This window comes from Polypterus senegalus, chromosome 4 (assembly GCF_016835505.1).
Source record: "Polypterus senegalus isolate Bchr_013 chromosome 4, ASM1683550v1, whole genome shotgun sequence".
Lineage (NCBI taxonomy): Eukaryota > Metazoa > Chordata > Cladistia > Polypteriformes > Polypteridae > Polypterus > Polypterus senegalus.
In genome coordinates this window covers 245,071,266-245,085,115 of record NC_053157.1, presented here as the reverse complement: position 1 = coordinate 245,085,115, position 13,850 = coordinate 245,071,266, and the positions used below count along the sequence as shown (strand labels likewise).

General features: G+C 34.9%; 1 protein-coding gene across 12 annotated transcripts; it reads left to right on the top strand.

Moving 5' to 3' along the window:
* Positions 1-8,693: 8,693 nt before the first annotated feature.
* Positions 8,694-12,745, top strand: LOC120528408 (structural maintenance of chromosomes protein 5-like). Of its 12 annotated transcripts, XM_039752568.1 has the most exons (8): positions 8,699-8,859; positions 11,094-11,264; positions 11,685-11,736; positions 11,829-11,882; positions 12,027-12,071; positions 12,156-12,220; positions 12,280-12,340; positions 12,431-12,745. In XM_039752568.1, the coding sequence occupies exons 3-8, from the start codon at positions 11,689-11,691 to the stop codon at positions 12,716-12,718; spliced, it is 561 nt and encodes a 186-aa protein (XP_039608502.1). In that variant the 5' UTR covers positions 8,699-8,859; positions 11,094-11,264; positions 11,685-11,688; the 3' UTR covers positions 12,719-12,745. The 12 variants fall into 12 exon arrangements, 7 of the variants coding, with proteins under 7 accessions (XP_039608503.1, XP_039608502.1, XP_039608505.1 ...); XM_039752571.1 differs by lacking the exon at positions 11,829-11,882; XM_039752567.1 differs by lacking the exon at positions 11,094-11,264 and having other exon boundaries at positions 8,700-8,859.
* The last annotated feature ends 1,105 nt before the right edge of the window (positions 12,746-13,850 follow it).

The following is a 13,850-nucleotide window of genomic DNA, read 5'->3' as shown; positions in this document are numbered from 1 at the left end:
GCTATTCCAGATTTTGGGTGCATAACAGCAGAAGGCCGCCTCACCACTTCTTTTAAGTTTAGCTTTTGGAATTCTAAGGAGACACTCATTTGAAGATCTAAGGTTACGATTTGGAATATAAGGTGTCAGACATTCTGATATATAAGATGAAGCAGATTATTTAAGGCTTTATAAACCATAAGCAGTATTTTAAAGTCAATCCTGAAAGACACAGGCAACCAGTGTAGTGACATCAAAACTGGAGAAATGTGTTCGGATTTTCTTTTCCCAGTTAGGATTCTAGCAGCTACATTCTGCACTCGTTGCAAATGATTTATGTCTTTTTTGGGTAGTCCTGAGAGGAGTGCGTTACAGTAATCTAGTCTACATGGGTAACTCATGGGTTAAGACGGAATAATTGTGTTTGTCTAAAAAATGGGGCAAACTGTGAGATATGTAGACAGAGATGGTGGCATACAGATAAAGTATTAGATTGGGCTGGCAAAGCAGAAATTGGTATAATTTAGAGTTTACTGATCCTGACAGCACAGATGACACAGAAGGGTCTGTTGACACATCAAGTGTGGATAATCTGCAAGATGAACCAGAAACTAATGAACTACAACTTTGGAACTTGTGTGTGAAAATCACGGAGATATCAGCTGAGTCAGCAAAGCAGGAAGAGATAAGCAGGTGGGAAAGAAAGGAGGTGGAAAACCACAAGATGGATATGCCCTTTAAAAAGAGACTTCAGCAGGAATCGTACCTAAAGACCACCTAGTGGCATGAGGGTCTGAAGGGCAAGATAGGAGTGGGCTCAACAGGGATTCACCAACATGGGCATCAGAATCTGCTCACCAAGGTCTCTGAGGCGGCACTGCCACTTTAAACAATGAGGACAGACAGTTGAGCTCCAGCCCATAATAGTCGAGTCGCGGCTCTGCTGAGCTCTGCAGCTTTCACATTTTGTATTTTGATGGCTTCAAGTGGGTCCGACACAAACAGCCCGAGTGGCTCGAGTCCTGTTCTTCATTTAACACGGCCATCTCTAGTAAGCTAAAGTATCAAAGTGTACAGAAATACTAAAAGTAGCTGTAAAGGATAAAAGACATTAAACAATACCGTTTCAAATATCACAAAAAATGTACTCGTAATGCCAGGCCAGCTGTAGATTTTACTGTATCCCTCCAGCAGCACTAGCTTGTTTAATGTTTGTATTTTTTAATTCCCATTAAACAAATCAAAGTCTCCCTGTTACAGTGAAACCGCACGAGCATCTTTCCTGATAAGAAAATAACAAAAAAATATAATTTAAATTATTTCTAACATGTCTCAGTATGAGGCACACAGTTGGAAATGAAACCTGAACGCGCCCTGTAAAGTTACATCGTGCGACGCTACTTTAATAAAATTTGACAATGACAGCTTTAGAGGAAAAAACACAAAGAACACGCAGAGCTCGAGAAAAATCAGGAATAAACGACGGGGCCGTGCGGGAGCGAGCGGCTGAACAAGCGCGTGCCCGATGGACTGCACAGTTCGGAGCATGCGCGAAATCAAAAGGAGAAGCGGCGCGGAAAAGTGCACGAGAGCGAAGAGAGCAGAAGCAATCCCGATTTAACGAGCCTCCGACAAGTCGGATGTAGCATTACATTTCACGGGACACCGACCGGAAAATAAATTAACGAAGCACTAGCAAAAAAGTGCGCGACCCCCGCCATCCACAATAACCTCGTGAAGGTGCGATTTGCTGTGCCGCCGCCGCCGCCGCCCCCTCCTCCTCCTCCTCCTCCGCCTCCGCCTCCTCCACTGAGCGCTCAATCCCCAACACTTAAAAGGAACCACTCATCATGTCGCGGTCTTCCTTACTGCTGGCATTCCCACCCGTACGCGATCGCCGCGTTCGACTTTGTCTCACCTTCCGCACCTTTGCTTGATCTTATAGTCGTGAAGAAGTCTGAGCACGAGGGTCTTATAAGAGAAAACTAGCGATGTGCTGCTGGATACTAACGTATCGAGCTTTCGAAGCGCCGCTGTTGTTTCAAATGCGCCCGACACGTGATTTTGAAGCACGCAAGCGTCATGACTTCATTGATATCTGCGCAGTCAGCTGCCGATTTGCTCAGCCCCATCATCTGCTGAACTGCTCCAAGTAGATATTGCTGCACGCCGGAGTAAGATGGGCGTGACAAATCATGTAGACTTCAGCCAATCATATATTAAATTTATGTACGTCAAACCGTAAAAGCAGTTGGCCCTGCTGCATCTGCAAGGTTAGCTGACGTATTCATATGCTGGATAAAATCAAATGAGCCCAATAGTGGAGCTCGCGTAAGGTCCCTGCCCAAAGTAAGGTCCCTGCCCAAAGTTTTTAAAAACAGTTATGTAGTATTTGTTTGCAAGTTAACAGATACGTTTAGCAGACAATATGAATGATTCACATGGGACACTTCATTCCTTGATGTGCAATCGTGTCCACCTAGAATCTGTAACAAATTAATATGAATTTATTTGGGTAAGGCAGCACGTTTTATAACAATCCAGCGTCTATTCTACCTCCATGTCGATCATATCAGAGGGGCTAAGAAACGCTTCATCAAGCCGACTTGTATATTCGCACGACACTCCTCATTAAACGATTTTACTGCTCAGTGATTCCCAGATCTGTAGCTGATTTGTGTTATTGATTTCCAAAAAGAAATGTGAGTGAAAGCGAGATCTGCATAACTAATCACAACTGTCTTTAAAACAGAATCAGCGCCATCAACAGTGTCTTCTGCAGTTTAGGGAAAGCCTCGGGATTTCTGTGTTAATGAGACAAAAATGTTGTAAAGAAACTTTGCGAATTCATCCAGAGGAGAACATAAAGATCACTCAAGTACTGAGAAGAAGGAGCAGCTGGATAAGCACATCTGGAGCCAAACTTTCAAAAAAATCTGACTTTGTCAGCAACATCCTTTCCTTGTGAATTCATCTTATCAAAGGGGGGTAAATAAGTGATCTTCTGAAGTGCAGCACAACAGAGTAAATCATTGATGGAAATAGAATTCTTGAAAGACTAAGCTTTTGTCGTTTCTGTTTTCTTAAACCATCTTCAGTCCCACAATCCCCCGCAGACACTGACACATTCAATGTTCTCTGCTCCTTAACCTGTCTTGTTACCCAAAGCATCAGCACTCAGTTTCATTCAAGGCTTTACCGTCCGTCCTGTCACACACATAAAATAAGACACATATTTCCTCTACATATGTGTTCAATAATAATAATAATAATAATAATAATAATAATAATAATAATATTAAACTAGCAGGAAGGAGAAAAAAAGCTCAAGATGGTAATATTTATGAGAAGAGCCTTCATGGCATCAGGGTGAGGAGGTGCCTTGTCTCCCGTTACGTGACCTCGTCTGCCGCCCCTCACTTACACTGTTACACGTTACACTGGGGGGCAAATAAAATGGAGAATACCGACAATGTACACCTTCAGAAGTGGAATAAATCGACTGTACACTAAAGTATTGCATTGTCAAACGTCAAAATTCAAAGGTGAACATTTCAGATAAACGATGAGTTTTCTTATTTATAAACAACGCAACATAACTATTATTTGTGCTGTTACTCTTTTATTTATTCTCACCAAGCGTTACATACCTACGTGGGAAATGAAAATGGTTAATTTGTTTATAATAATTCTAATTAAAATAAACTTTCAAAATATATTAATGAACAAACTGAGACACATTGGCCTTTTATCACAAAGCGTGTGCTGTCATTTAGGACACAATGCATTGTTAACGTCACGCACTCTCTACTGACGCGATGTCACGAAGACAAAGAAATAGCGCAGTCCATGAAACTCACAGCCTCCTTGATTTCCGACCTTATGATTAGTTGTCATATCATATAAATAAAGTCATTTTAAGAAGATGACAAGTCTGCTATAGTGAGTTCAATAAACGCTCCGTTTAAAATGTTTGCGTATACAGAATATAAAACAGAATCTCAATGAAGCGGGACTCGTTAGTAGTAACGAATAATATGTGACACTGAGAAATTATAATTTATAATAACGGGAACAAGAAAAAACTACGATTTCCTAAAACGGACACTGTAAACGTAGCCATTTCAATAACTCATTTAGGAGGCTTGTGTGTTCATTTCAATATCGATTTAAGAGCTCAGTAAGCCACCTGTTGTACTAAACGGCAGCTCAAACAGCACTCAACAGTAAATAGTCTGACAACTCAATTTAAGACAATGAAACGAAGAGGCCGCGCCGCCGACAATGAAGGCTCACGCTGTCCGCTGTGTGTTTGGAAGGCGCTGATTGGCTGTAAAAAATAAATCTTGCATGTGTGAAAAATAATAACAAAAAATAGCTAACTATACGCAAAATAATCATTACTTTAATAAATATGGTTTTACTCTTTTTTTATTATTTAATTCTAATTCAATAAAAAAATAAGAATAATGTTAACTTATTATTTTTCTTAAAATGTAAACTTTTTTTATAACTTATCCTAAGTAAAAAAAAAACTATACTGTGAAGTGAACACATTTAAGTTAAGTTAAATTTAATGACACTGCACTTGGTCTCACATCGATTTCTTGGTCTTTACAACAACGCATTCAGCTGTAACTTTTATCCATAATAGGAGTTATTTTACTACGAATGTGTAAGTATTAAGCACATTAATTCCGTAATGAATAACTAATATTTAATTTCGTTAGTTACAGACGTAAGCCGTTTTTGTGTTCATGATACCTTCCCCTTCATGTGGGTAGTTAGGAATGTTCATATATATTTTTTTATCTTTTAAAACTACTATTTTACACAGAAAAAGAAAATGACACTTTGAGATAAGTTTGAGGACGATATGGCGTTTGTCCTAAACTACGACCTGTAAACAACATAAAAGACGTTTGCCTAACCGTCACGGTATTATTTGATGATCTCTTATTTAATTCATGTTCTGCACACGTCATGTATTTTCTGGTTAATTTTTAACACTGAGATTTGTTTAGCGATGAAAAAAAAAAAAAAACAGCTGTGATTTCCTACGTCCTATTTTATTTCAGGATTATCGCTATTACATACCGAAAAGTAGTGGAAAAGGCGGCCAGTCATTTAATGGGATATGCTGGCGTAAATGCAGGACGTGTTTACCTCTCATTCCTGGGACATTATTTGATTGAGAGAGTGTGAGTTTAAAAAAGAAAGAAAATTTGCATTGACATTTGAATGTCAGTTATTCAGTAAAAATTATCCTCAGACATTTGATTTAATTTTGAAATGTTTACTTTTGAAAATATAACTCAGTTGTTGTGACTATCTGGGTATGTTCAAATAATATGGAATTTTAGCCTTTATTTGTTATACAGTCATTATTGTCCAGCGTTGCATTATCACTCTTTTTTTTTGAGTATTTCAAATGAAAATCGGATTAAAATAAATATATTTTTGACACTATTTATATTTAATCAAACTCATTTATTTTAGGTAAATCTGAGTAATTTAATAAATTAAGTTTATTCATTAGTGCGGTATATTAAATCTACACAAAAATATTGGCTGAAACTGTTTATAGCGAATTGTCCCAAGATGGAAGTGCCGTATAGCGATCAGAAACGAAAAGACACATTTAACATTCAACCTACCGACAGATTTTACATACAAGAACAGCCGACTGCATGGGGTCCCTGGGGAATCCAAGGATAATTTGATATAGCAAAATAATAATAAGAGCAAAACCTATTTCTTATCGGAGCATTATTAGTTATGTAAATAATTTCATCTAAAGAAAAAATTTGATTATTATTATTATTATTATTATTATTATTATTATTATTATTATTATTATTGTTGTTATTGTTATTATTATTAAACATTTAGTGTGCAGCTCCCCTTCTTTGTTGTTTGCTGTCGTTTATAGACCTCCTGTATTTAATGATATCTTCATTTCTGAATTCTCTGATCTCCTGGATGATATCACCCTCTCCCATGACAAAGAATTTATTGTTGGTGATTTTAACATTCACGTTTGTTGTCAATCGAAACCTTTGGTTATTGTCTTTTATCACCACGAATGGTCTAATTTATTTTACTCATATAAATGTGTCTATTTTACATAGAAATTGTAAAATTTTGAATGTACTTATATTTAATAGTTTACCCAACACAACACACGGACTTTCATCTTTACATTAATTATTACATTTCCTTTACTAAGATTTTTGTTTAAATCCAATTATACATGGTTGGGCGGGATTTTACTTTTGCGCATGCACACTGAGCAGTTTCTCATTCGTTCACAGTGACCGTCATACGTGTACGCTCACTGAAGAGCTTCTGATTTGTGCACATTAATCACCTGATTAATATTCATAGAATTGGCGGGTCTTTAGTAACAGAAAGCATTTTTCATTGCAAGCATTCCTTGAAATTGGTAAGATATTAATTATTGATATTTCATATCATTTTTTTTTTTTTTTAATGTGCGCAGTTTGGTTAAGATGTTAATAACTTACTTTCCATATAAGCTACGATAATGTGAACAGCTTATTAAGATGTTTGTGTACTGCAGCTTAAATCGCAGGCATTTAGTAGGTAAGTACAGTATTTTTGTCATTAATGTGTCCACAAAACGCCATTTTTCGAGCACTTGTTTTGCGGTAATCAAAGTTTGCAAAATTTGCAACTGAATTTATAAATTACATAGAGTGATTAATTATCTGAAGACACGGAGACGTGCAGTTGCTCATATAAGTTTAAAAAATCTTTAACGAAGGTCTTACATTCGGCGTACTTTTTAAAATACCGGAGTGTGTGTAGAGTATCATCAGTTTCAATATAAAGGTACTTCCTGGGTAAAAAAAAAAAAGTTTCAGAATAAGTAACTTATGATGCTACAAAAATGTAATTGCAAGGTAGAAGACGGGGAAACTTAAAGAAGACTACAAGCCATATCGTTTCTGCGTGAAGTTGTTGAACTGATATTTTATGTAATATATTTTTCCGATCCATGGCACATATAAATATGGTTATTTCTAAGAGGTATACATTATTTTCTATCAGAATTTTTAATATATTCTCTTAGTATACTATTTTGTATGGATTGCAGGTGGCAGTCTGTATTAACAGATAATTGGTATACTAGCTTATAAAGCAGATATATCTCTGAATTATGTAATTATGTCATTATGGTAAAGAAATTACATTGCATAATACAGTAAAAATGGTGTGTGTGTGTTTAAATTTATGACAGGTAATCACCAGTAAATATATATATATATATATATATATATATATATATATATATATATATATATATATATATATATATATATATATATATATATATATATATATTTAGCTGCACTTGATACTACTCCATGTCTAAAATTACGTATTTACTTTTAATCATTAATGCTGCTCTATTTGCAATTCTTGTAGGTGTGAAATGAGGTGGTATTGTAAATGCTCCAGTTACTCAAAGGCAGATCTGCTTAAGCACTGCTGACTTCTTCATAGTAATGTTGTACATGGTCAGATAAGCACCCATGTTTAAAGGAGCCAGGCTCTTAGTCTGGTTATTATGGTTGGCAGACCAGCTTAAAATATAAAATGGCCAATTACAGGACAACATGAAGGTCCCTTGGATGCCCTGAGCTGAATTCATTAAAGAAGAAGCAGTTGCAGGAATGAAATATTAAAAAACCCAAGAAGGCTGAAGTGAATTGTCTTCCATCTTATCCAGCTGGGGAAACAAAACAAAGTCTTGAAAAAGAAAAAGAGGGGCTTTTACATGAGGTGAGGAAGAAAGAGCATCGCAGTGTTAACAGCCAAAAAATGGCCAAAACATTTTCTCTCCAAAGGACTGAAGATTTCAAAGCAAGATGGCCAGCACTCTTCAATGAATCTAAGGTACCCTAAAGAGCTCAGATATTTGGTACTTTTGAAGTATTCCTAAAATTGTTTTTGGAATTGGATGGTCTGAAACATAACTCAAAGGTTCTTTCTTTAAAATAAATAAATAAATAAAAGTTTAATGTGCTAATATTAATGATTTATTTTTGCACCCACTTTAATTTCCTGTAATATTAGAAGATCATATTGTTTTATATGTATGTATATATGACCATATATCAGACAAAAAAGTATTGTTTGCTGGAGTTTTTTCCATTTAGCTATCAATATGGAGGTTTTGTTAAGGTTATTAAGTTTACAGATTCACAGTTAAGCTTCCTTTGTAAAAGTTACATACTGTGACCAGCAAACATTTAGAAGAAAATGAACAATTTGGATTGTAAAGTAAATGTCAGTGTTAATGAGCCCAAGATGGCTGTAGGCTTTTGTGAAGAGAAAATAAAGGTAAAATAAAATCTACATTGTAATTACTGTTGTTTGTAAAGAAAAATATTGTAATAATGTTTTATACATTAAAATACAAAAAACATACTCTTGTGCTTTTTGTGCTTTTTTCCATTTTTATGACTTCTGTTTGAAAAGGTAAGGATATTGAGTTATGCTTACTAAAATAAATTATGGCAATCGATTGCATAAACCTTTTTAAGTTTATTCCAATTAAAATCTTGAGTTATTACTACATAAACCATTTGAGTAGGGTTAAATTATGAACATTAGTTGCTTCAACTTAAAAGAGTAAATATTTTGAGAAGCATCCACTTGCAGAGCCACAGCACCATACGTCACCGCAGTTTCAGACCCGCAGTTGTAGACCCGCAGTTTTAGACCCGGAAGTGACGTTACCATTTCTAGGCAAGGCGAAAACAACGCCTCCATTTATCGAACACAAGTCTTAGTTTTTAGCACGAGCGCAGCATTTTTGAGCACGAACAAAATATGACAGAAAACAGCACGGTATTATTGTTGTTGTTGTTATTATTTTTATTATTATTACTACTGTTATTCTTAATATAATTATAAACCTGTACATTTTGCAAAACGTTTTTCAGAACAGTTTGAAAAGTTAACTTTACGTTTACATGTATGTAATCTTTGGCTGGCGAGCTAATTGTTCATAACTGCAACACTGGTTACGGTGGTTTGCCTCGTAAAAACTGGAGAAATCGACACTTAATGTTGCATTGTCAGCAAAATACGATAAAAATGCATTTTGCTCAAAGTTCAGTCTATGTTCTTGATGAACGGAAAATTCCCAATACTTTAAGACGATATTTAACCTAAATTAAGATCTTTTAAGTTTCGTTTTGTTGTTTGTAATATATTTTATAAATTGTATTCATCCATCCATTCATTTCCTAACGAATGTTAACGTAGTGTTTATTTAACTTTTAATTATTTTCTTTTTTGGGGGGTGGGCGCGACTTTTTAATGAAAATGAAACAAACATATTCCTATTCGGTTAAGAAGTGAACATTAAGTCTTCAAATGAGAAAGTAATCTAGGTATAAGCTTCAAAATTCTACACCACTTTATAATAAATTATGTTTTCTTATTTAGCCAGTGAAGTAGTGTCAAATGATGTTGCTTTTAAGAAAGCTGAGAAATTAAAATCCTTTGCCCAAATTGAATGTTCAGAATTTGGTGCATTAGTTAACAAGTCTAAATCTTCCTTCATTTTCTTACTACATTTGTGAAAGATCTTTTCTTTCTCTTTGGTAAGCCACATTTAAGTATTATAAATTAGTTTTTAAATCTTGGATGTGTACCTACATTATTTATATTGGCTAATAACCTCTTCTTAATGTAAAAAAAGAAATCTTTTTAACTGTGATCTATCAAATTATAGACCAATTTTCTAATCTTTCTTGTATTTCTGAAATTTAGAGAAAGGTGTAGGTAAGTGGTTCTCTATATTTTTGCAAATAAAAGTAATCTCTTGTAACATTTTCACCCAGGTACTGCTTTAGTCAAAGTATTCAATGATTTGCACTCCACTGACGAAGGTTGCATTTTAGGCCCATAGTATTACATCTACAGTAAGTGCCACATTTGATACTATAGACCATGATATTCATCTGATCAACTACATGAACCATCTCAGTGTTCTAAAATAGAGGTTTACCTGTTAGAAAGTAGATTCCTTGAAATTTTCATTTGTTGAATTCTAAAAAAACAGAAGTGCTAGTCATTGGTTCAAAGCTGCTAAAATGTCAGTCTGAATGTAACATGTCTGTTGATGGCACCCCTATCACTCACAATGCACTAATTCTAAACTTGGATATATCTACAATGAAAATGATGATCTTTCATTTGATACACATACTAAACATGTATCTAGAGTAGTCTTCATTTTACTTAAGAAATATTGCAAAACTTAGATTATGTTAGCATTCCATGATGCTGAATAACTTATCCATGCTTTTATTACTTCTACATGGATCACTATAAGGCTTTGTGGCTGATAACAGACTTAATTTAGTTCAAAATACAGCGGCTGAAGAGCTTACAAGAGCCAGGAAATATGAACAGTATATATCACCCTGTTTTGCTTTCTTTACATTTTCTTTCTGCAAATTTTGTATTTTGTATTGAATTATTAGGTACTGGTGATCACATGTATCACTTTGCATAGTTAAGGATCTCAATATTTGAGTTACCTTTTAATTCCTTACAATCACTCTTACAGGAAGTGGAATATCTTGTTGTCTCTAGAATAAAAAAAAAAGCTGTAGCTGGAAATAAAACAGTAGTTTGTAAAGCACACTGTTTTAGGAACAACCCTGCCAAAGTGGTTTGAGATTCTGACAGTCTGTCAGCCTTCAAATCTAGGATAAAAATATATTTGCTTAGTCAGTCCAATAAGTAAAATTTACAATGAATCTGCATTCCTATTTGTCCTTTGTCTTTTCTTTTTAAACTTGCTATGTTATTTTTAATTTGTGTAAAACAAAACAGACCATTTTTTATTTTGTTCAATTATAATCTGGTACTGACACCAAGATTTTTGTCTCCAGGTTTATGGCCTGGAAATAGTTAAAGCTGCTTTGTGACAATACTAATTGTAAAATGCACAAAATAATTCAAATTTGATTGCTTGATTAAAACAGTTATTTAGTATTGTGAGTGATTACTGTAGATACAGAATTTAAACTTGCTAAAGCTATCCTGCTTTTTTGTCATTTTTATAGAAACACATAACTATTCAATTGGGAGAGTCAGTACCACTGCTGACTCAATGCAACAGATGTTGCACCTTGTTCCATTGTCCTTTTGTAGTGGTAATGTTTTTAAGCCCTCCAAACTGGAAAAATTAAAAAAGCATTTGAAGAGTCATTTCAAGAAGGCAGTTCTCCATGAAGGTAAATTCATTTGAGAGTTTATTTTTAATGTATGTCCAGTACTGGTACATACTGTATACTTTTAACTCGGTATTCTACATTATAACAATTTATACTGTTACACATTTTAGGTTTTGCCATCCACAGATGTGGTTTAGACTGCAGACCATCACAGCATTATCACTGCCCCTACTGCCAGACTACAATATTTTATTTAATTCAAGTGTATATTATAAATATTTAAGTTATCCATCCATCCATCCATTTTCCAACCCGTATATGCAAAATGCCGTCACACTAATATTGATAACACATGCCTACTTTAAGAAGTTGTGCTTATATTCTGCTTACATCAAGATTTTCTTACTCTACCTAAATATCAGCACATATTGGATATTTACATTTGTATGTGTAAGACTTGTTTGTTTGTTTTTGTTACAGTAACATGACAAAACGAATATCTTCAGGCACATGGATACTAATTAAAAACAAGGTTAGTTTATAGGAATGTCATTGAGAGGACTACAAGTAATGGACATTCTTTTGTAACTTGCAGTAGGTGATATGAATCCATTTCAATTTCAGAATCTTCCACAGCAGTTGGTTGGGTCAGTGGATTGTGGAGTATTCATGTTGATGGTGAGAAAATCAAAGAAACTTATTTTTTAGGTTGGGAATTCTTTAGAATCACTATAAATAAATTGCAATAAGTAGAGTGTGCACTGTACTGTATGCAAATAGATTAAATATTAATTTAAGATAATTCTTTTGTGTGCTCCACAGTATGCTCTGCACCTTGTCTTGGATGCGCCATTTGACTTCACAGCTGTAAGCTTTCACTTATGTCTCTGATTATTTGTTAATATCTGTTACTGGTTTTAATGTACTTTGTTTTTTCCATCTGCATGGCAGTGTGATTTACCCTTGATCAGGAGGTGGTGGTGCTTCATTCTGTTGGAGAATTTTGCTGTTGAAAGGTATCTCCTCTCTCTCTCTCTCTCTCTCTCTCTGGCTAACGTGTGAATATTTCTTACAGGACAAAGGCGTTCACTAAAGGGGCACTGGAGAGTGTGAATGAGACCCAGAGCAGTGAGGAGGTATATACTGTATGTAATATCTAATATTATTTAAATAGGCATGTAGAAATACATGTTTTGTTTAATTCTCTTTGTGGTCTTTATCTAAAGGAACCACTAATAAAAAGGGACCTCCACACTGCAGTAAAATGGTTGCACCAACATAGACAGTTGTTCAGAGGTGCCGTGTCTGAGCCCCATTTTCTGGAGATGGAGGAGGAGGACCAAAGCCGAGCTCTCCAGGACATCATCGATGCAGTTGAAACTGAAGATTTAATTTTGGCAAAAGAACCCTTTATATTTATTTTTCAGTTTAGGGATGATATGGAACTTTTCACTCAAAAATGTCGGGATAAAATGAAACTTAAAGTAAACTGCATATTTAATGAATCAGTATAATTATTGTCTGTTGCTACATTGATTGTTACTTGTATTTTATTGTGCATTAATACTCTGTTGATTTCAGTTTATAATACTTTGATTTTTCTGTTTTCCTTTGAGGTGGGTAGTTTTTGAAAATAAACAATTTAACTGCAAGTCTTTTTTTGGGTCTATTGCTCATTTAAAGCCCACTTAGTGCTATCTAAAGGCTCCTTTAAAATATTTTTAAAAATAGTTCATCACAGAACAAACACGAAAATTAGTAAAAATGTCTCCTTTGGAGATAATGTAGTGTTTTTGAGGGTTTCCTTGGAGGACAGAACATTATTTTGGTACAGCAGTGAAAGATTTGAGGTCTTGGACATTATGAAGATGCTGATGTGCAATAATGTAATATTGTGGTTTTCTAAGTCACTAACACATTACTGAAGTACACTCAATGGTAGTTTTAGATAGCCTCACACTTCAGTCCTTCACAAATACAGTAGTTTACAAACCTCATATTTTAATTTCTCTTTGAGAAGCATGAAAGAATTGTGTTGAATCTCAATTTATGATTACATTTTTTCTACGTATGTACTATTGGGACTTTTTTTTTTTTTAAATCAGAAGGTCACTTTAGTTTAACAAGCAATGTAAATAACCTGTTTACTCTCAGATCACATTCTATGTGTTTATCAAGCAGAATTTAATATTTTCATTTTCTACACAATACTGTAATAACTGTACAGTTCACACAGTGAGAAACACAAACACACTCACTATGCATACACACTACAGGTACCATCATTGGTTCCTCTGTGGATTGGACTGTTGAATCGACACAATGGCTGTACATGCTGGGGTCTTTGGCACATGTCATCCCAGTAGCATGTGAGGTGTCACCAATGGTTTACTCTGCTCCTCAAGATGGCTCTGTCTTCTCCCTGTTCCAGCCTCGGTTCAAGGTTGCCCAGATGACAAAAGTATTTTTATGAGATGTTCAATACGTTGAAAAATTGTCTGTGGCCAGCATCCAGCGTAATGTTTTGTCTAAATTCTCCACTCCTCTTTTGTAGAATTAGCGTCCATTATCATTTCTGGCCATGGAATCTCCTCTCTCTGTGCAGGTCACATTGTGCACCAAGGATGTGTCATTTGTTTATACAAA